General features: G+C 41.2%; 1 protein-coding gene and 1 long non-coding RNA gene across 6 annotated transcripts in view; one reads left to right on the forward strand and one right to left on the reverse strand.

The window, feature by feature from the left end:
- Window positions 1-23,753, forward strand: part of TRPM2 (transient receptor potential cation channel subfamily M member 2) — a 419,555-nt gene that overhangs the window by 293,530 nt on the left and 102,272 nt on the right. For all 5 annotated transcript variants that reach the window (XR_011849388.1, XM_072120992.1, XM_072120993.1 and 2 more), the window contains one exon: window positions 21,767-21,997. Coding sequence is in view for 4 of the 5 variants with exons in the window: in XM_072120992.1 (XP_071977093.1) it covers window positions 21,767-21,997 (231 nt within the window). In the remaining variant the exon portion in view is untranslated. The remainder of the gene's footprint in view (window positions 1-21,766; window positions 21,998-23,753) is intronic.
- LOC140075302 (uncharacterized) overlaps window positions 1-23,753 on the reverse strand; it is a 104,659-nt gene that overhangs the window by 1,851 nt on the left and 79,055 nt on the right. The gene's annotated exons all lie outside the window — the stretch shown is intronic.

Below are 23,753 nucleotides of genomic sequence, written 5' to 3' on the forward strand. Positions count from 1 at the left end.
AAAAACGGGCACATGCACAGTGACACAGAACCCTATACTGACTCTATTATTAATTTTTTGGGTAGATATAGCTTAGGAGAATTATCCTCTAACCTTGATAGCTAAAACTACCCAGCCCTAAATTTATGTGGAACACTATCTGAGTCCCACATATAAAGTGAGCAGTTGGTGAATATATGCTATTACCCACGGAGTACGGAACTGCATCAAGCCTGTACTACCTACTTAGGTTTTAACCTTGTCTTTTGTAAATTTGGGGGGGGGGACCTTTTTTTGATATATTTTTATCTTGAATCTAATAAAAGTTAATTTTTATTCCCTAATGAACTAAGTCAGTGAGCCCTATATAAGCATATTAAATTCATATGTATAAATGTGTGAAAATGTATTTATTATAATTATTATAATGTTCCTTTTTCGAGGTAATCCTGATTTAGAAATCACCCTACTTATGTAAATGTGTTAAAAAATTTATTTTTACTGTATCTGTCACTGTTCTAATAATGGCACCAGCAAAAACTTCATAGATTAGCTATAATAGCCACAATATACAATTAACCCCACAGCCCAAGGACCAACTTATCTACTACCCCCATACACAGGGAACCTCCTTGTTTTCATGCTATTTTATTATTTTAATATTATTTTTAGACCTGAGGAAGCACCTAAAGAAGGTGCAAAATGCATTGTCTTGTTTTTACTGGTCCTCTGGAAAGAAACGGATCCTACTTTGAACAAAAAGAATGTGCCAGCGGCAATCTGATGTGTCCATTTTTTCCCAATAGTGGTGCACCCCACAACTTACCACTATACATTTGGTACTCTCTGTGATACTAACAAGCCCTGCACCCGTGTGACATCACATAACCATGGAGAGGTTTCTATTCACTTGAAGTAAATATAGAAGCTTTCTATAGAAGCAGGGAAGTATGCTAATTTTCCAAGGTGTTAAATGGAAACCCTACCTTGAAAGGCAGTCCCCTTAACACCTAGCATGACCTACAAGAAGTCTAATAACATGATGTAGGATCCAAACCAGTATATCTATTCCAGAAGGAACAGATTCCTAGCACTGTTTTGACCTAATTGGATCTCTTCAGCGCAGCATAGGGAACTGGTTTGGCTGATTCAGAGGCTATTGATTAGGGTCAGAAGTTAAGAGTTCTTATGGAGAAAAACAGTGCTGTCTACAGTTTGGAGTCTGTACCTTCTGGAATAGATATACTGGTTTGGCTTAATCCCAGGGAGTCTGCCTGGCCTCAATGGACTGTCCTCTGACAGCTCTCCGCCCTCCAAAGACATGAGTGACATAGCTGGCACCACTTGTCATATGTAGGTTGATGACAAACCTAACATTTATTATGCCACGATATTAGATTACAGTTACAAATTAAGCAATAAATCAATGTAGGTAACTTCTCCTCATAGTTATGGAATAGTTTTAACACAAGAAGGCTCTTATTAAATGGAATGCTCAATGTCCCCCACAGACAAATACAAGGCATGATGACTTTAGTGGTAATAGTTTAGGGGTTATGTAATTGCTTCCTGTTGTAATAAAGTCACCATTTTGGTGTTGACATGTTAAACCTACCTGTACAGGCAGTCCCTGACTTACGCAGTTTCCAGTTACGAACAACCCGTAGATACGAACGGGGTCCTGGCCTGCGCATGCGCAGCTGAGAGCCCCGTTTGCATCTAGGAGTGGCCCGTAACTCAGATCGCAGATGGTGTCCTAAGTTCTGTGCCCTGTAGCTTCAGCGCACAGAGGTAACTAAGGACGCGTTTGCGGCTTGTACAGCGCTTCTGTGCCTATACAGAAGAAGCATCGGGTATCGCCGACCGCGTCCTTAGTTACCTCCGCCGAGATTGCGATACTGCTGTCATCACTAAGGACGTCCTTAGTGATGACAGCAGTATCGCGATCTCAGCGGAGGTAACTAAGGACGCGTCGGCAATACCAGCTGCTTCTTCTGTATAGGCACAGATTCTGCCGTGTCCTCAGTGATGGCAGCATCGCTATCTCGCCGGAGGGTGGATGTTCTCTGATGTCCCGCTTAATAGATAGCAGCGGCTTGTTTCAGCCCCTGCTATCCATAATAATAGGTAACTAAGGACGCATGCGCTTGTGAGATCTCGTGTGATCTCCCTTGTTTCCTTGGTTACCTGTGGCTTTGTATAGCAGTGGCTTGTGTTTTATTCTGCACCAGTTATCTCTGAGGCGGGTCTTTCATCCTACAGTGCCCAGACTAACCTGCTGGTGTGCCCAGTTACTACAGGGGTGGTGTATCCTACTACAGTGCCCAATTGCCCAATTGCTACAGAGCGCAGACACAGAGGCGGTGTTTCTACCTACAGTGCCCAGACACAGAGGCGGTGTTTCTACCTACAGTGCCCAGACACAGAGGCGGTGTTTCTACCTACAGTGCCCAGACACAGAGGCGGTGTTTCTACCTACAGTGCCCAGACACAGAGGCGGTGTTTCTTCCTACAGTGCCCAGACATACAGAACAATTGAAACAGTAAAGGTGTTTCTTTATAGGTACTGCACGTTTTGCACCTAGAAACAATATGCCTTCTAAAAACAAATCTGAAGCAAGTGCTGGTGATACAGCAAAGAAAAGGAAAACCATCACAATGGAAAATAAAGTACATATAATAAGGAGGTCAGAGAGAGGTGAAACTCCATCATCCATTGGCAGAGAGCTCGGTTACAGTCGGTCGACAATTGCAACAATTTTAAAAGATAAAGATAGAATAATGGAGCATGTGAAAGGACATACTCCAATGAATGCTACAATTATTACCAAGCAATGCAGTGGCTTAATTATCGAGATGGAACGGCTGTTGGTAATTTGGATCGAAGACCAAAATTTTACTATGAGAACGGTCAATCTGTGGAATAGCCTGCCTCAGGCGCTGGTCACAGCAGGGACAGCGGATAGCTTCAAGAAGGGTCTAGATGCCTTTTTACACCTAAATAACATAGATGGTTATGTTATATAGAATTGTTTCCCCTAAATCCCTTCCTCATCCAATCCCTTCCCTTCCTTGGTTGAACTTGATGGACAAGTGTTTTTTTTCAACCGTAGAAACTATGAAACTATGAAACGTAATATGCCCATTAGTCTTTCTTTAGTGCAAGAAAAAGCACGAAGCCTTTTCAACGATTTAAAAGCTGCACATATAGAAGGTGACGGAGATTGCAATGAAGATTTTGCTGCAAGTAAGGGCTGGTTCAATCGCTTTAAAGAAAGGGCTAACTTGCATAATATTAAAGTTCAAGGTGAAGCAGCAAGTGCCAACATAAGTGCTGCAAGTGACTTCCCCAAGATATTGGAAGTGATTATTGATGAAGGAGGTTATTTACCAGACCAAGTTTTTAACGTAGATGAAACTGGATTGTTTTGGAAAAAAATGCCTGAGAGAACGTACATTTCCTAAGAGGAAAAAAATGCACTAGGGCATAAGGCATCGAAGGACAGGCTGACTTTATTACTTGGGGGTAATGCATCTGGGGATTTAAAGCTCAAGCCTTTGCTGGTGTATCACTCCCTAAATCCCAGGGCACTGCGTAATTTCACTAAAGCATCTGTTCCTGTTATTTGGAGAGCAAATTCAAAGGCTTGGGTTACAGCAGCAATTTTCCAGGATTGGTTTTTGAACCATTTTGTACCTGCAGCCAAACGTTATTGCTTAGGCAAAAATATTCCATTCAAAATTCTTCTTCTCCTTGACAATGCCCCTGGACATCCAAACACTTTAGACAACATGCACCCCAATGTAAAAGTGGTATTTCTACCCCCAAACACCACATCCATAATTCAACCAATGGACCAAGGAGTCATAGCCTCCTTTAAGGCATATTACTTGAGAAGGACATTCTCACAAGCTGTGAGGGCTACGCAAAACAATGAAATAACCTTGAGGGAGTTCTGGAAGAGCTTTAATATTTATGATGCCATCAAAAATATTGCTGATTCTTGGGATGAAGTAAAAGAGACAAATATGAGAGGAGTTTGGAACAAGTTGTGCCCCCAATTCAATCAAGAGTTTTTGGGGTTTACAGATGATGAAATCGCTGAAACCATGAAAGCTGTGGTTGCTATTGGTAATGATCTCCAGTTGAACATCAATGAAAATGATGTTGAAGAGTTACTGAGCTCCCATGGCAAAGAACTAACCAATGAAGACCTTATGGAACTTGAGCAGTTCAAAATTTAGTGTAGAAAACCAGGACATGGAAACTCCAAAGTCAAAAAAATTTTGTACAAGAGATTTAGCCGATGCTTTTAGTCTCATTGAAGCAGGTATGGCAAAGTTAGAGGAGCAGGATCCTGATACAGAGAGGTTCAGTAAAGTGTACCGTGCAGTTACTGAAGGCCTAAGATGCTACAGGGTTATTTATGATGAGAAAAAGAAAGGCACCGTACAAACCTCCCTTGATGTCTGCTTCAAAAAAATCGACTCCAGCCGCAGAGTCAGACTCTGACACTCTAATACCAATCCCATCCTCTCCAACAAGTCCCTCATCTTCTACCATGATTGTTTAAGCTGTACCACTAGCGTTCATATACGTTTTTGAAAATGTTTGAGTTTATATGCGCAGTGTAAAAATTAAAAAAATTGTTAAGACAAACTGTTGTTGAAGTTGCATTTAATTTGTACCATGCAATTTATTTATCTCTATTTTGTATGTGGTGGGCTTAAAGCCACTGTGAGGTCTTTACTACAACAAAACTGTACAGTACATATACCACTAGGGGAATAGAAAATGGTCAAAGGTTACCAAAATTTTAAAAATCCAATTGTCACAGGGGCAATAAGTGAAGTTCAATCTGAACAGGAGCACAAGCATCAAAACCAACTTAACATGCTTGTGCACAGTTGCCTGTCATATAAAACAAAAAAAATATTGTCTGCAGTTACTGTACATTTATAAAATACACCATATCCGACTTACATACAAATTCGACTTAAGTACATACCTACAGTCCCTATCTTGTATGTAACCCGGGGACTGCCTGTACTTACTTGTACTTACATGGGTGTTTTGGGGAAACTAAAATTTGGATTATGCCACATTTTCCTTTTATGTATAAATCCAGATGGGGACTTATACCTGTGACCTTTAATCAGTAGGCAAAAACATTTAGTTGAACTGGTGAAAGAATATAGAGTGACTCTTCTCCATTAATCTTTTTTTTGAACATTACATTTTTATTGATTTTCTAGGAATAATGTTACATACAGATGTAATAAATTACATTAAGAAAGCATGTTTTCCATTTGTCTAAGTACAATTATTGCAGGAAATATCAAAATAACAATGAAAAAAGGAAATATAAGAACAAATAACCAAGAGAACTATAACTTGGCGACAAGTGTGATTGTGCAAATATTGTGATGAGCGTATAGATATTGCTTGTTTATACATAAATAGTATTATACGCCAAGCTTAAAGTGTAACCGTCACAAACGAACAAAAAAAAACTAAAATACATAATTCTGCTCCAGGTGTCCCTGGGAACAATTCCTCGAAATATTTTGCCTCTCGGTCCTCATTTAGTACCTCTTTTGGCCCATAGCAACCAGGGTTTCCAGCACTCAAAAACCTACAATCAGCAAGATGGAGGGTGGGACCTCCTCCTGTCACAAGCGCCTGCTGCTGACCAATGACACCAGAGCCATCTTATATCTATCTATCCCATATCTTTCTAGTCATATCTATCTATGTAACACTCCGGCACAGCACATGAGGACACAGCACATGAGGACACAGCACATGAGGACACAGCATGAGGACTTGTGGAGTGTCTCCTTCCACTTCCTTGTATTAGGTGATGGGGGGTTGCAGTTTCTGTCTTTGTGGATTATGTGTTTATACACAAGTGTAGGGAAAGTGATGGCTTCTCCCTCTGTGTGCAGGGAGACATGAGGTGATCAGCAGATTGGAGGGAGAGAGATGGGGGTGTGTCTCTTCTTCCCGTAGTCTTCTTTATGAAGATGGAATGTCCATAGTAACAGCCATATGAGAGATCACTGCCATCTAGGGGAAGTCTGCAGAATACAAGAGGATGGAGCAAGATTTGGGAAATTAATTCAATTGCAAAAGGGCTTAAAATTACCTGCCCTACAACATATCAAAAGTTTTTTGAAATGACGGTTACACTTTAACCATATATCCCAGTTGTTTATAAAATTAGGGATCTTATGTAGGCAGTGAGCGATAGTTTTTTCGTATAGACAATTTTCATTTATTGAGCTGATAACTTCTGCAAGAGGCGGAGGGGCGGGGTTTTTCCAGTACTTGGCAATTTTGATTTTGGCTGCAATTAAAACATGAGTGATCACTGTCAGGGCCGCACCTGCCATGAGGCGAGTTGAGCATCTCGCCTCAGGCGGCGCGCCTCCTGCTCAACGAGGGGGCGGCATCGTGCTCCCACCGGCCTGCACTGAGCTTCCGCACACCGGACGGGAGCACATTGCAGCCCTCCGTCCGGCACCTTGCTCTCCGACGCTGTCAGCACCTTGCGCCAACCCCGAGCCGCCGCCGGCACCTAGCGCCCGCCCCCCGCCGGCACTGAGCTTCCGGCCGGCATGCGGGAGTTTGATGCAGGCCAGCGCCACTTTCCAGCTGGGCACCGTGCTCCTGGCCGCCGGCCGACAATGTTCTCTCGCCCCTCCACTCCTCGTATACCTCCGCTCCCGGCTTCCCCTTCGCTCCTGTGTCAACCCCGCTGCGCTCCAGGCTCTCGGCTCCCTGCTCCGACTGCCCACCGCGCCACCACCAGTGCGGGACAAAGCGCCGAACACAACAGAGGTATTTCTGTGTGTGTATATGTATGTATATCTGTGTGTATATATGTGTGTATATATATGTATATATGTTTGTATATATGTACATATGTGTGTATCTGTGTATATATGTACATATGTGTGTATCTGTGTATATATGTATATGTGTGTGTGTCTGTGTATATATGTGTGTGTCTGTGTATATATGTATCTGTGTATATGTATGTGTGTGTGTGTGTGTGTGTGTGTGTGTGTGTGTGTGTGTGTGTGTGTGTGTGTGTGTGTGTGTGTGTGTGTGTGTGTGTGTGTGTGTGTGTGTGTGTGTATGTATGTATATGTGTATATATGTACATATGTGTGTATATGTATCTGTATATATGTGTGTATCTCTGTGTATATGTATCTGTATATATGTGTGTATCTGTGTATATATGTGTGTGTGTGTATATGTTTATATGTGTGTGTATATATGTTTATATGTGTGTGTATATATATATGTGTGTGTGTATGCTGTATCTACTGTTTGTATATGCAGCATTTGTGATATTTATCAGGGCTTCTATTTTGTACTACATGGCAGTACTCTGTATGCATTGTATACTACTTGGTGGTACCCTGTATCTATTTTATACTACATGGTGGTACGCTGTATGCATTTTATACTTAATGGCGATATACTGTATCTATTTTATACTACATGGTGGTACGCTGTATGCATTTTATACTACATGGTGGTACGCTGTATCCATTTTATACTACATGGTGGTACGCTGTATGCATTTTATACTACATGGTGGTACACTGTATCCATTTTATACCGCATGGTGGTACACTGTATGCATTTTATACCGCATGGTGGTACACTGTATGCATTTTATACCGCATGGTGGTACGCTGTATGCATTTTATACCGCATGGTGGTACGCTGTATGCATTTTATACCGCATGGTGGTACGCTGTATCCATTTTATACCGCATGGTGGTACGCTGTATCCATTTTATACCGCATGGTGGTACGCTGTATCCATTTTATACTACATGGCGGTACGCTGTATGCATTTTATACTACATGGCGATATGCTGTATGCATTTTATACTACATGGCGGTACGCTGTATGCATTTTATAATACATGGCGGTACGCTGTATGCATTTTATACTACATGGCGATACGCTGTATGCATTTTATAATACATGGCGGTACACTGTATGCATTTTATACTACATGGCGATACGCTGTATGCATTTTATACTATATGGTGGCACGCTGCATGCATTTTGCATTAATTTATTTTTACACCAAACCAATATGATGGTCCTGATGCTCCCTGATATATTACTTATATGGGGGGGATGTCTTTCTATGGCTCGCCTCATGCAGCAGACAGGCTAGGTACACCCCTGATCACTGTTAAGTGAGTATGTGGGAAATCTTCCATGTCTATGAAAAAGAAATCTTGGAGAATTGATACCTTTATCAGGAAAAGACTTATTTTAGTTAATAAAGCATTGATGGCTTCCCAGAAATTATTTATATGTTTGCAGTTCCACCATATGTGTAACATATCAGCATTATCGCTTTGACAGTGCCAGCATGTTTGAATATTATCTGAATAAATTTGCGACAGTCTGTTAGGGGTGTAATACCAGCTTTATCTTATCTTAATAGAGTTTTCTAAGTGGTTAATACGTCTGGATATGTTAGGGGGAATTCTGAATGCCTGTAGCCATTGTTCCTCACTTATTGCGATGTCTAGTTTGTCAGAACATTTATTCAGATAAGAATGTATAGCCTCTGATTGGGTTTCAACTAGTAGCTTGTAAAAGGTGGATAACCCTTTTGATTTGGTATCTGGGTTTAATAAAAACTTTATTACATATCCGCGTTTACTGTACTAAAGCTAAATTTAGCTTTGTTGAGGGCCGTTTTAGTTTGTTGATACTGTAGCCAGTTTATTCCTGTGGATTGGATATCTCGAGATAAGGATTCCATTGTTTTTAACTTTCCACTTGGTGAAACAAGATCTCCCAGGTTCCCTGAGTCTTTTCTTAACCAAAGTATAGGGAAGATTGTGTATACCTGCGGACAGGCTGTTAATTGGAACATCTTGTGTGACTATACTTAGGGTTTCAGTTTTAGAGAGAGTTATCCATAGATCTGCCATTGCGGATATAGTTGCTTAAGGGGGTTCAGGTTGAGAATCAAGCATCGTTAAGATATATAGATATGCTTTAATGTCTTTTGATGGAACTTGATTGTTTTCTATGTTGATCCAGTGCTTATTAGTATCTGGGGACCAAAAAAGTTTTAATTGGTCTAATATGCTGGCCTTATAGTATTGTATTACAGATGGGCAACCTAATCCGCCTTTTTTTATTGGTTGAAATATTATGTTTGCTTGTATGCAAGGTTTTTTGTGTTTCCCGATATAGAACCAAAGGAGTTTGTGAAGTGTTTGGAGTATTTTCAGAGGGGTTGGAATGGGTAGATTACGGAATAAATACAGAATAGATGGTACTATACACATTTTGACTGTAGCTATCCTCCCAAACCAGGATAGTTTGAAGTCTTTTTTAATCTTGCTTAGTAAGTGTTTATAAATAATGTTAAGCGTTTCTTTATGTGGAAAAGTTAACTTTATACCTAAGGTAGGTGATATTTGAAGTTTCCCAATTGGAACTTATATTTTAAGAAGTTTAACTGCTGGGGGAGTTAGGCCCATGTTTAACACTTGGTATTTTGATGTATTTAACTTGTAGTATGATACTTGACTATATTTTTCGATAATTTGCATTGCAGCTGGTAAAGGTTTTGAGGGGTTTGAAAGAATTAGAATGGTATCGTCTGCAAATAGACCTACTTTGTGGTCCGAGTTTCCTATATTGATACCAGTAATTTGTGTTATCTGATGTAGGGGATTTTCTTTCTGGAGCATCTATTTTTTATTTTATTAGCAAGGACTTTGCTTGCTCTGTTACCCTGCTAATAGTAATTAGCTTTACATGTTCTCAGATTAAATTCCAATTGGCTCTGGTAAAGTAGGTATAGCTCATATCTTAGTTCTTGTATTTGGTTGGCAAGGGTTTGAAAGGGGGAGATTTTGTTTTTAGCATCTAGTAATGTTATTAAATCTAAAGTAAAAGTAGTTTTGGCCATTTTAATTTTTTTGTGTCTGGCAGCTTGTTGGATAAGAAGCCTCTTATGAAATTCTTTTGAGCGCACCATAGATTGGCTTCTGAAGTGTCTGGGGTATTGTTAAATTTAAGGGATTCTAGTAGCTTCTCTTCTAGAGTTTGGCTAATGCTAGGGTTTGAAATTAATTATTGATTCTCCAGACGAAGGTTGCTTGGGGGCATGTTGAATGAGAAACAGTAATGGTCACCGGAGCATGGTCCAACCATGTAATTTGACCAATGTTTACTGATGTTACTTTTTGTAATAACAATTTGTCCACTAGAATTAGGTCTATTCTGGAGTATGAGTTGTGGGGGAAAGAATAAAAGGAATGGTCTTTTTCTGAAGCGTGTAAGTCTCTCCATGAGTAGTATAGGTCTTCCGAGAGGATGAGATTAGAGAATCTCACACTCATCGCAGAAGATGTGGGAGTTTGGGCCAGGAGGGGGTGATTTGTCTATGCTTGAGCTGGAAACTAAGTTAAAATCTCTGCATATTATTATCTGTCCCTGTTTTATGCTGTTGATTTTTTTTATAATACTTTTGATGAAAGGATATTGTTTTTTGTTGGGAGCATATATGGAAATTAAGGTGAATACTTAATTATCAATTTTACAGATAAGACAGATAAAGCGTCCGTTAGCATTAATTTCTAACTTGATGAGTTCAAAGGCCACCGAGTCTTATGGCTATTGCGATTCCTCTTTTTTTTCTATGCGGGAGCAAAGAATATGTGTGGGAATTTGTTATGTTTTTGTCGTTTTGTGTCTTCTAGATTTCGATGCGTTTCCTGAGCACATATATTATCACTCTTTAAGCTTTGGGCCTCTTTCCAGAAAAGAGCTCTTTTCATAGGGCTATTTAAGCCTTGAGTGTTGGTTGATTAAATGTCATTTTTGAAAGGAAAAAGTAAAGATGCTAACTACGACACTATAACTATACAAGTTTTTTATGCTATGCTCTTTACAAGTTATTTCATTTGTTGCCATAACAAAACCTGAATAATTAATCAGGATTACATTCAATGTAAAATTGTCCGGGAGTCTGCGGAGCTGTCTTCCCATGTGACCGCTCAGTCGCGCATCAGGCCACGCCCCCTCTTCTCCATTAATTTTATGAGGGGGTCTGGATGATCAATACTTGTGTTTTATTGCCCTGGCCTGGACCCTGTGTCTATATCAGAACAGCATTTTAGAGTCTCTCTCATAATTTAGATCTTACCATAGTCATACTTGGTGCTAAGGGGGCTGCTTTTCTAAGTAGCATAATGAGGCATTGTTTTCCATTTAACAAACTTGCAAAACATATTTGCATACTTCACAGAATTCCCCAGCGGAGCCTCTATGGCTTTGAGTCTCCAAATACCTATAAGGCGGCCTTAATTGGCAAACTCTCCATAAGTAGAACCCTTACCTTCTATAGAAGCAAGCAGAGATCTAGAATAAGGTGTGAAATTGATACATAAAATATATTAGAGAATTGTCTAACACAAACCTTATCAATTATTTGCTTAAAGTGGACAGCCCCTTTAAGTCTATCACCTAAGCACATTAAAATGTACATAATATGGGGGGGGGGGGGCATTTCCGGCAGGGCATGGAGTAGGACTTGTATGCGGGAGGTCCATGCAACAAAGTGCCTTAAGCAGCACTAAGCGCTAATGAATCTGCAACTTGTAGATTCCTTCAACAACCACTACTTATCGACAAACAACATGGGGAAGACAAAAAAGAAAATAGGACAGACTAAACTTACGGAGTTCTATCCATCCACGCGGTCACAAAATGGCGCCGGCAGAGCAGGAGACACAGCCTTGTCTACAGCAGCAATGGCATTTCCCGCTCCATCCTCGAGGTCCTCAAGAGGAGTATCGCCAGAGACTGGAACTCAGGGTATGTTGCATGCTTTCTTTACTGGGGACTCGTTACATGGAGGGGGCAATTATGGAGGAGCAGGCGCCCACTCTACAGTATCACTACATGCTCACTACAGGTGCCAGCCCGGAAGTAATATCATTTGATAACCCTAAACCGAGGTCAGAGGACATTTTAAAAGCGCTGCTGTATCAACTACGCACATCCCTTCCAGCAGGACATTAAAAGGCTATGCATGTCTTTCGTACAGAAATTGAAACGTTAGGAGACCGCACGGACCACGTGGAGTCCAAAATGACGGAACTAACTAGCGCTCACAATGAGCTTTTAGATGTTAACAACTCCTTAGAAGAAGTGCGAGTACTTAAACTGAAAGTGGCAGATGTGGGATCGGTCTCGCGATAACAATGTACGATTCAGAGGCATCCCGGAGACTGTGAGCACAGATCAGCTGGGGTAATATCTCACAGATTTCTTTGTGGCAGTACTACCAGATGCACCCCAATCTGACCTGCTAATTGATAGGGTGCATAGGCTCCCCAAAGCTAAAACGGCACCTCCTTCAGCGCCCAGAGATGTAATTGCAAGATTGCACTTTTACCACTTTAAGGAACAGCTAATGGAGTATGCGAGAAATATGCCCAACATGCCAGATCGGTTTCAGGGGATTACACTATACACGGACTTATCAGCTGCTACTCTGGCTAGGTGCAGTGAATTTCAAGAATCAGCATGAATTATAAAGGTTTCATAAAAAACCCTACAAATGGGGGTTCCAAGTGAAAATAATCATCTCCAAAGATGGGCAACAGATCATGGTGACAGAACCAGAAAAGCTACAACAGCTACTACTGGAATGGAAATTGCAAGAAGGGGAAAGTAACCCCATCTCCAAGAAAACACACAAAACATCGCATCTGGAGGAAGAATGAGAGACAGTGGGTAAAAATGTTCTTATGCGAAATAAGTTTCTATACAGAGACTGGTTGGTTAATAATATTCAAGGCTCAGTGTCTTAATGTATGATCTACGGTTGTTTTACACCCCCCATGCTTCCTTTTCTGGGAAGCCATCATACATAATGAGATATGTTTCATTTGTTCAAGTTATGTTTAATCTGTTTTCAGGGTACATGCAGGTAACAACTAAAATGTATTTGAGATCTGGGAATAACATCAAAGGCAGTAGGAGAAGTCTAAAGAACCATTTCACCCTTTTATCATGGCAATATGGGTAACCTCGGTTAACGCTAAAGGGCTGAGTAGCCCTTTTAAAAGGTCTAGAATGCAGAGGTCGTCTTGTCCAGCACCTTGGACACAGGTGGTGGGAGCAGCCTAATCAGGCTGCATAAAGCTGCTGAGCAGAGCTGAGAGCGTTGGCTCTGAAAGGAGGCTGGAGAGCACACAGCCTTGACCCCTATCTTGGGAGCAGTGACATCCTTTATGTTTTAGTGGTGAGTTAGGGAAACTCTGCTCAGTTAGCACCCAGACGGGTAGGATTTGGTTCATGTTTGATGCCTGAATGTGAAGGCTGTTTTAGGTTGTTACTGCCACTGGAATAAACGCATGCGAGACCTGTTTTGGACTGAATCTTGGTGTCACTGTCTTGAACTGCATCAGGAATCACTGCTACCACGGTCTCTACTGGGCCAAATCTCGCAAATCCTCTGGATAATTTGGTAATTTACTGTACTTAAGTCCTAGTCTACAGTAAACAGCTATAACAGTTATAAATTATGTCTGCAAGCTTTAGTGTTAATCCTGGTTCTTATGACAACCCAACATTTTTTAAATACAATTGTGACAGACACCCGAAATTTTTTGGCTGGGTTTACAATTATAAAGCATACAGTTCCAACTTACACACAAATTCAACTTAAGATCAAACCTAGAGACCCTATCTTGTATGTAACCCGGGGACATACATACATACACACACACAGGATAAAGTATTTGACCCACAGGAGATAGCAGACACAATGGCGAACTATTTTACCAGACTCTACAACTTAGAGCAGGATCCAGATACACACCAACCAACTGAAATAGAAATTGATAATTTCCTTAGTTCAGTAAAACTTCCTAAATTAACCCTGGAAAAATCTATAGCAATGGCAAACGCGATAGAGGATACAGAAATCAAAGCCGCTATAAAGGACACTAAAATTAAAAAGGCTCCAGGTTCCGATGGACTAGGAAATGATTATTACTAAGTTTTTTCTGATATTTTAACACCACAATTATGTAAAACATTTAATAAAATCCAAGCAGAGGGAGATATCCCAAATAATATGATGCAAGCAACAATTGTTACACTCCCCAAGCCAGAAAAAGCAGCAGACAGGCCAGAAAATTTTAGGCCAATTTCATTACTAAACACCGTTTTGAAGCTCTATTCAAAAATATTAGCTGATAGGTTGGCAAACATACTGCCATTTTTAGTGGACCAAGATCAAGTTGGTTTTGTAAAAGGTCGCCTATCTTCTGATGGAACTAGGCGATTTATAAATTTAATTCAAGTGGTGGAACAGCATCAGATGCCTTCTCTGCTCCTCTCTTTGGATGAGGAGAATTCATTGTTCATTGGGGATACTTGGAGGCGGTGCTGCGAAATTTGGTTTCTCTATAAACGTGGCACAGGGGATTATGGCCCTATACACAAGTCCAAATGCAAAAGGACTTTGGAATGTCAAAATAACAGGAATAAAATAATATATCATATAGTAATAATATCAGTTATAAAAGTGGAAGGATGGAGCATAAAATAGGGTTGTTTGCGGACTACGTGATTATAGCAATAACAAATCCCTCAATGTCCCTAGCGGCAGTATCATTAATCCTTGCCCAATTCCGCAAGATTTCTTACTTTGAATTAAACGCCTCAAAGTCACTAATATTAGGTATGAACATTCCCAAAGATATATCACAATATCTGTGATATGCCTATCCCTTCTCATGGGCAGAAAAATCCATTACATATCTGGGGATACAGTTAGTATACCCATCCTCGCAATTACTCCAGTTAAATTACACCCCTTTTATGGCACAAATAGACAAAGAGCTCCAACAATATGCAAAACAGTACATCTCGTGGGTGGGAAAAATTGCAACAGACAAAATGATGGTGTTGCCCAAAATCATGTGTGTTTCGCAATGTACCCATTCCAGTTCCAAAAGAATACTTAATAGAACTGCAACATCTCATAAATAGATATACATAGTCATATAAAAGACACAGGATAGCAGCGGGTAATCTCCCAAATCGGTAGGGGGTGGGGGCTTCCACATATAAGGTACTATTATTATGCTGCAATAATGGATCAAGTCAGGATGTGGCTGCTGCCCCAGCCAGCTAAGCACTGGGAACAAATAGAATCAGAAATTCAAGTAGAGGTCAATCTTACGAGACAATTATGGTCTATAACCCTGGGACAACTGCCACAAACTGTGGACCTCTTCGCAATCAAGGCTGGGATTAAGGTATGGGAGATATTTTTCACTTAGCACCAGCATTTTCTTTTAAACTAAAAGACATATGCAACACCCCTGCCGATGTATAGGCATAGGAGTAGTTGCAAATAAGCGCCTTTGTCTGTGTGTCCACAGCAGGTGAGCCTGTACAACTCACTTCAGGGTCATATAGTTAAAGGTAATTATGCAGCGGTAGTTACTGCTCGCATAGGAAAGGGTTAACCTGATTTACTAATGTTTATTATCCAGTTATGTTCCACCTTAGTCTCTGGTCAGGTGGTGGCTCACTCTCCAATCACACTCCAGTTACAAAGAAAACCCCTGGACAGGAAGTGACAAGCCCTCTTAGTGCTGAGCTCTCACCTCATGAGCAGTTCTTGGGATCCAGCTCTCTAGGAGAGCACACCTAGCAGATGATCCACCCGGGCATATATAGAGAGACAGCGTGTGTCGCTAACCTCTAGTGCCTCACACAGAATACCCAGGATTTAAGCTGCAGCTTCCATATCTGGACACAGCTACCTCCTAGCCTGCACCTACTACCAGGCTGGTGAATCTATTCCTGAGGATCACTCTCCATGACCACTCTCAGCAATCCAGCCTCTGTACAAAATAGTTTGGCCCGTTGCCTGGAGTTGGTTGAATAAAAAACTAGGAGTTATTTTGCACAACGTTGACTCCGTCTGGTACCTGCACACAGCTGTATCATCAAGGGCTCCCCCATCATCATCCAGGGACTCATAATACGAACACTAAGAGGTTGATCCAGGGAGATTCAGTACATCAGCCTCTCCCTCATTTAATTTCTTGCACACACCACCTGCTGGAAACCAGCCAGGCTGTAGGACAGCCCTCCAGTACCCATACCAAGCACCGTGACCACAGCGTGCCTAGGCCGCAACCGCCAGTCACTCTGGTATTCTGGACCTGGCTGCCTTCAGGCCTCAAGAAAAGACTAGGCCCTGGTGGGGGATGCCATTGCTACCTATATAAAACCTACCTGAGCACATCCCGGGTTTAGTTGTGTCTTTATGGACAAAGGCTGGAATATACACACTAGGGGCCATATGCCAAGAGGGACATGTACCTGCGTTCATAGATATTTGTAAAAACTTTAATGTTCAAAAACAGGATTTTTATAAGTATCTACAAATAAGAAACTTTATAGCAAGTATGCCAACCAAATGTACAACAGCCAAAACAGTCTTTGAAATGTCCTTCTTTAAACACAAAAAAACAAGTGAAGGCGATAACATTGGTTTATAAAAACCTAACAATAAGAGAACAAATAGAACGCATGCCACATATTTCCAGATGGGAAAAAGGGTGGATAATTAATATAGATGAGCGGCTATCATTAATATAGATGAGGCTATGTTAAGGATCTGTTGAGATGTGGGGTCTTCAGGCCGTTAATAAAATAAATCTTTACTCAGGCTTCAGGTCCAAAGAAAAGGCTTGCATTTATTTGCACAAAAATAAAATGTACAGAACAAAAATGCAGATAATCCAGGGGTCAGGTTGCAGCTACCTTGGAACAAGCAGCTCCCCTGTGGTCAGATCAGACACTCTGACCTTGAGACAATCCATGTACACACAGGTGTCATTAAATACCCAACTATAATAAAGGGGAGTTTACAATATAGACAAAGTAACCAAAGTAAGAAATACAAAGCTCTGCATCACCTGGCAATTTTAAGACACTACGTTATCTATTGGGTAAAGAATTTGTGTTCATTTCTGACCATCATCCTTTATTTTGGTTGAATACAATGAAGTGTAACAATGCTCGTCTAACACGTTGGTACTTGGGCTTACAGCCTTACCGGTCCTTGGTACGTACAAACCAGGGAGTCAGCATAAGAATGCCGATCACCTATCCCGATTTGGGACCCAAGTCCAAGAGAACTACTTTGTGGAAGGGCAAGCTTCCACTTAAGCAGGGGGGTATGTTGAGGGGTGAATGGTGAACTGTTTGTCTGTCTGTGTTTGTACCTTTTCTTCTTTTTCTCCTCCTGCTGGCCAGCAAACCTTTGTCTCTGTCCACTATTGTTTCAACAGACAAACAGTTCACCATTCACCCCTCAACAGGATCACAGCTTACATTTTCAGATGTACTTTACATCTTAAAGCCAGAAGAAAAGTACTTTACCATTGGTACTTTACACAGGAAAGGCTAGCTAGAATTTATCCAGGGACATCAAATGTGTGCTGGAGATGTGAGATATCCAGAGGTACAATATATCATAACTTCTGGGAACGCCAGGGAATACGGGAATTTTGGAAGCAAATAGAGAAACTGATTGCAAACACTCTCCATACCCACATCCCTTTATCACCAGCACTTGCTCTTCTAGGAATAGGTTTAAGGGATATCCCCCAGATATCAGAAGAGTTGCTGGACATATCCTTATCACAGCGGTAACAATGATGGCAAAGTTATGGAAATCAAAAAATATACCCAATATGGCAGGTAATGATAGATAGGAAAAATGGTTGGACTTTTCATATTATAAAGCTTCACCTCGTTATCAGTTTCTGTAATCGGATCTCTTTAACAAGAAATGACGAGGAAAAACTGCCCATGGAGATATCAGATTATAGCTAATGAAGGCATGCCATGCAGAGTACCCCATGTTATAAATTATTTTAACCCCTTAGCGCTCCGCACCGTAGCTGTACTGGGCTGAGTCCTGCTAATAGCGCTCAGTGCAGTATAGCTACTGCGCAGAAACGATGCCGGTTCAGCTCTGCACAGGAGCCGGGCTGACATCGGGGGTTGCGGGATGTCGGTGGTAATCTGATTGCGGGTGTTCAACCCGTTAAAGGCCACGATCAGTGCGGCCACGGCATTTAACACGCCTTCCGGGGATCTTTCCCTCGCGATCGCTACCCCCCCCCCCCCTCCGTTTTCCCCCGATCAGGACCCCGGAGATGCCTGAAGACACAGTGTCAGCCTAAGCATGTGCATAGGCTGACGCTGCCAATACCCTGCAATACATCAGTATTGCAGAGTATTATCATGAACAAGCAAGCAGATGATTGCTTGTTCATTTTCCATGGTGGAACAAGTAGAAAAAAAAAAAAAAAAAGTTTATAAATCACTAAAAATGCCCATAAGCCCCAACACATATAAAGAGACATATAAAGGCTCAAAAAAGTCTAAATCCTAACACAAACCCCACATATATAGTATCACCGCGACCATAACAATCCGTAGAATAAATTTAAATAACTGTTGAACCCGTACGACGAACTTTCAAAACCTGCCTAAAATATGATTTTTACCTATTGAATCCCACAAAAATGCAATAAAAAGTGATCAACAAAACAAAAGCACTCCAGAATTATACTATTGCAAAGTACAACATGTCACGCAAAAACAAGCCAAATCAACCAGCTCCGTAGCTAAAAGTAAAAAATGTTATGCCACTTGGAATACGGCGATGCAAAAATTATAGATTTTCCCCCACATTAGGGTTTTATTTGGCAAATTTACTAAAACATAAGAAAAAATATTAATGTCTGGTATCCCCGTAATCGTATCGACCCATAAAATAAAGATAACATGATTATTAGGCTATACTGTGAACACGGAAAAAAAAAGGAAAAAATACAATACAGAATTGATGCTTTACTACTTGTGACCTCAAAAAAAGTTCCTAAAATTTCAACAATAGAAAATATCAACCCCAAAATGGTTAAACTGGAAAAAGCATCGCGTCCTGAAGAAAAAAATGCCATCACATGGCCCCAATAACGAAAAAGCCAAAATTTTATAGCCTACAAAATTAGCCAATGTAAATTTTAGGGCTAATTTAACATATAACCGACAAAATTTGACCATTCTAAATTTCACTATCATTTTGATTCAATTACTATGAAGATCTCAAGGGGTAAACAATCTTCCTAAAGGTTGTTTCTGATAGGTTGAGGGGTGCAGATTTGAAAATGGGTTGATTATATAGGGGGTTTTAATGCTAAACATGAAAAATTTAATTTAAAAAACAGTATTTATCCAAATAGTAAATTCTGAAAATACGGAAAATCGATAATCTATTTGTAAGCAAATAGACATCAAAATAAATTATCCAGACATTTCAAAAATTATGAAAATGTAAAGTGGACATATGGGAATTGAAATTCAGCAACTTATTTTCGTGGTAAATCTATCTGCCTGAAAACGCGATGATTTAGAATTTTGAAAATTGCTAATTTTAAAAAAAAATCATCATTTTTAATATTTTTTGTAAATAAACGCAAAACGTATCAGCCATAAAAAAAACAAACAAACAATCTCAGAATTGTTTAGATAAGTAACAGTGTTCAAAAGTTATAACCATATAAAGAGACGCAAGTCACATTACAAAAAATGGGACTGAGCCTTAAGCTACAAAATGGTTGCGTCCTTAAGGGGTTATTATGTTAAAGGGAACCAACCACCCCGATTCTACCTATAAAGGTAGAAGGGGTGGTAGGTGGATGGATGGGACGTGAGGATAGCCCTTTTTTGTGCTAATCCTCACGTCCCGGGTGTCTTTTACAAAACTTTATTAACTTTATTTAGTAGCTGGACATGAGGCTACTAGTCGCGGCTACTCCACGCCCCAGTAGCCGCATTACTCCGCCTACCAGGTAATCTTCGGTTCGCCTTCGGCTGCGCGGCCGTGGCCGGAACTACTGCACATGCGCAGTAGCCGTGGGACTCGGACGACGGCGCGCAGCTACCAGGAGCTGCGCGCCAAAGATTACCTGGTAGGCGGAGTAACGCGGCTACTGGGGCGTGGAGTAGCCGCGACTAGTAGCCTCATGTCCGGCTACTCCACGCCCCAGTAGGCGCATAAAAAAATTAGCATATACATGTAATAAAGTTTTGTAAAAGACACCCGGGACATGAGGATTCGCCCAAAAAAGGGCTATCCTCACGTCCCATCCATCCACCTACCACCTCTTCTACCTTTATAGGTAGAATCGGGGTGCTAGGTGCCCTTTAATGTTATTGTTATTGTTAAAATACTTCTATGATAAGGAGATAAGAAAATAAGCTATGTGAAGAATTAATGGAAAAGGGGCCAGTTGATATTATGGCACAGTTATCGCCATATACACTCACTGGCCACTTTGTAGGTACACCATGCTAATGCTACACCACACCACGGGTTGGACCCCTTTTAGCCTTCAGAACTGCCTCATTTCTTCGTGGCATAGATTCAACAAGGTGCTGGAAGCATTCCTCAGAGATTTTGGTCCATATTGACATGATGGCATCACACAGTTGCCGCAGATTTGTCGGCTGCACATCCATGATGCGAATCTCCCGTTCCACCACATCCCAAAGATGCTCTATTGGATTGAGATCTGGTGACTGTGGAGGCCATTTGAGTACAGTGAACTCATTGTCATGTTCAAGAAACCAGTCTGAGATGATTCCAGCTTTATGACATGGCGCATTATCCTGCTGAAAGTAGCCATCAGATGTTGGGTACATTGTGGTCATAAAGGGATGGACATGGTCAGCAACAATACTCAGGTAGGCTGTGGCGTTGCAACGATGCTCAATTGGTACCAAGGGGCCCAAAGAGTGCCAAGAAAATATTCCCCACACCATGACACCACCACCACCAGCCTGAACCGTTGATACAAGGCAGGATGGATCCATGCTTTCATGTTTTTGACGCCAAATTCTGACCCTACCATCCGAATGTCGCAGCAGAAATCGAGACTCATCAGACCAGGCAACGTTTTTCCAATCTTCTACTGTCCAATTTCTATGAGCTTGTGCAAATTGTAGCCTCAGTTTCCTGTTCTTAGCTGAAAGGAGTGGCACCCGGTGTGGTCTTCTGCTGCTGTAGCCCATCTGCTTCAAAGTTCGACGTACTGTGCGTTCAGAGATGCTCTTCTGCCTACCTTGGTTGTAACGGGTGGCGATTTGAGTCACTGTTGCCTTTCTCTCAGCTCGGACCAGTCTGCCCATTCTCCTCTGACCTCTGGCATCAACAAGGCATTTCCGCCCACAGAACTGCCGCTCACTGGATGTTTTTTCTTTTTCGGACCATTTTCTGTAAACCCTAGAGATGGTTGTGCGTGAAAATCCCAGTAGATCAGCAGTTTCTGAAATACTCAGACCAGCCCTTCTGGCACCAACAACCATGCCACGTTCAAAGGCACTCAAATCACCTTTCTTCCTCATACTGATGCTCAGTTTGAACTGCAGGAGATTGTCTTGACCATGTCTAAATGCACTGAGTTGCCGCCATGTGATTGGCTGTTTAGAAATTAAATGTTAACGAGCAGTTGGACAGGTGTACCTAATAAAGTGGCCGGTGAGTGTACATGTAACATACTTTTGTGACCGTGTATAATGCCTTGTGGCTCCAATAAAGAATTTTTTTTTAAGTACATAGTATAGGTTATTATAACAGTTTTTTAAATTGAAATTATTTTTCTTTTAGGTCGCAAACAAATACCTGGAAAAAGACAAATCATATGACCCCCACTGAACGGTTTAAAGCTTTCTTCATGGCACCTGTAGTCATTTTCCATCTCAACATCTTGGCATACTTTGGATTTCTACTACTTTTTGCATATGTATTAATGACGGATTTCCAACCCTCTCCATCGTGGAGGGAACATGTCATCTATTTCTGGCTTTTTTCACTGGTTTGTGAGGAAATCAGGCAGGTAGGAACAAAGACAATGTATTTATGAATAGTTGGACCTAAAGATCTGTAGATTTAAATGGTTAAACCTCCTCACTGCATGCAATATAGATGCTGCACACTATTGCCCACATTTAATAAGCAGTCAGTATTCTGGCAAAGACTACTGGATACAAAAAGGATATTTGTACCGTGCTCCACATTTATGTAAGATATCCGACATAATTGTGGCACACAATTTCCCTTTATTTTATCAAAAAGTAGTTTAAAGGAGTGAACACGTGGCGCCTGATGCTAGAGATGATGGGAAGATTGATGGTGTTCAGATGAACTGGTGGAATAGGTTAGTAGTAAATCTGGCGGGCTGCAGCGTCTCCCGTGACCTGCAGTGGGACACTGGCGGTGTAAGGAACAATAGAAAAGTAGGTGCAAAAAACACAGGTATATAGGTGCGCGCTGCCCCTAGAGCTAAAATGTAACAGTAAAGTCCAAGATGTGTGTTAAAGGCTTTATTTTTATTGACGACGCGTTTCGGGGACGAACTGTCCCCTTTCTCAGGTCCAAAAGGCAACATACACTGGATGCAATGTAGAGACTCACATATGCTCGGCTGGGGTGGGATCTAATAGACCTAGTCCTAGTATCAGATACTCTGGCGTGCAGCGAGACTCATACCCCATATTCCACCAGCGATCGGCCTCTCTCCTGTCTCACTACAGTGCCGCAGCCCTTCTAACCGGCTCACCCACTACTTAAGGCATTTTTTCCAAGACCACAGGACTGGGTCTATTAGATCCCACCCCAACCGAGCATACGTGAGTCTCTACATTGCATCCAGTGTTTGTTGCCTTTTGGACCTGAGGTAGGGGACATTTCATCCTCGAAACGCGTCGTCCATAAAAATAAAGCCTTTAACATACATCTTGGACTTTACTGTTACATTATAGCTCTAGGGGCAGCGCGCACCTATATACATGTGTTTTTTGCACCTACTTTTCTATTTTCTTAGAAAGGACATTCAATTTAAAAAGACATGCAGGATAAAGTAGTATGCCTACAATTATTATCTACATAGTAGTATACAGTAAACTATATAGTGCTTTTACCTGTGATAGTGAATGACAACATCTAGCAAGATGACTAACACCTCATGCTGTCCTCTTCTGGGGTTTGTGTCATCTAGACCAGTGATTTTCAACCTTTTTTGAGCCGCGGCACACTTTTTATACGTAGAAAATCCTGGGGCACACCACCAACCAAAATAGCACAAAATGACACTAAAACAATCATATTATACATATAGTTAATAATATAGATTCTAAATTTATTTTACTCACTCAGTGTGAAACCTGGGCCTGTTTCGATAAACACAAAAGGGATATCCTGGCAGGAATGGTAAAAAGACACACACAAAGCTCTTCCTCAACAGTTCTCAGTTTCTCCCTGTTTTTAGTATATGGTGCTGATTATTATGTGGCTCATATACTGCAAAATAAAGGGGTACAATGATTAGTACTATGGCCATGAGGCCAGAGTACAAGTGCCAGCTCATATACTCAGCATATGAGCTGGTCTAAAAGTACCAGCTCATATGCTGAGTATTCTGCCAACAGTTCATATACTCAGGCAAAAGCTCATATAGTCAGCATTATTGGTGGGCATTACCTTGGCGGTGGGCAAATGCGAGAGTCTCTCAGCTCTCAGGATGATGCGCCGGCCTCGGTGACGTCATTTTGTCGCGCGAGGTTCAAAGCTTGCGCATGTGTTATTGTACACGT

The sequence above is a fragment of the Engystomops pustulosus genome, chromosome 8 (genome assembly GCF_040894005.1).
Source record: "Engystomops pustulosus chromosome 8, aEngPut4.maternal, whole genome shotgun sequence".
Lineage (NCBI taxonomy): Eukaryota > Metazoa > Chordata > Amphibia > Anura > Leptodactylidae > Engystomops > Engystomops pustulosus.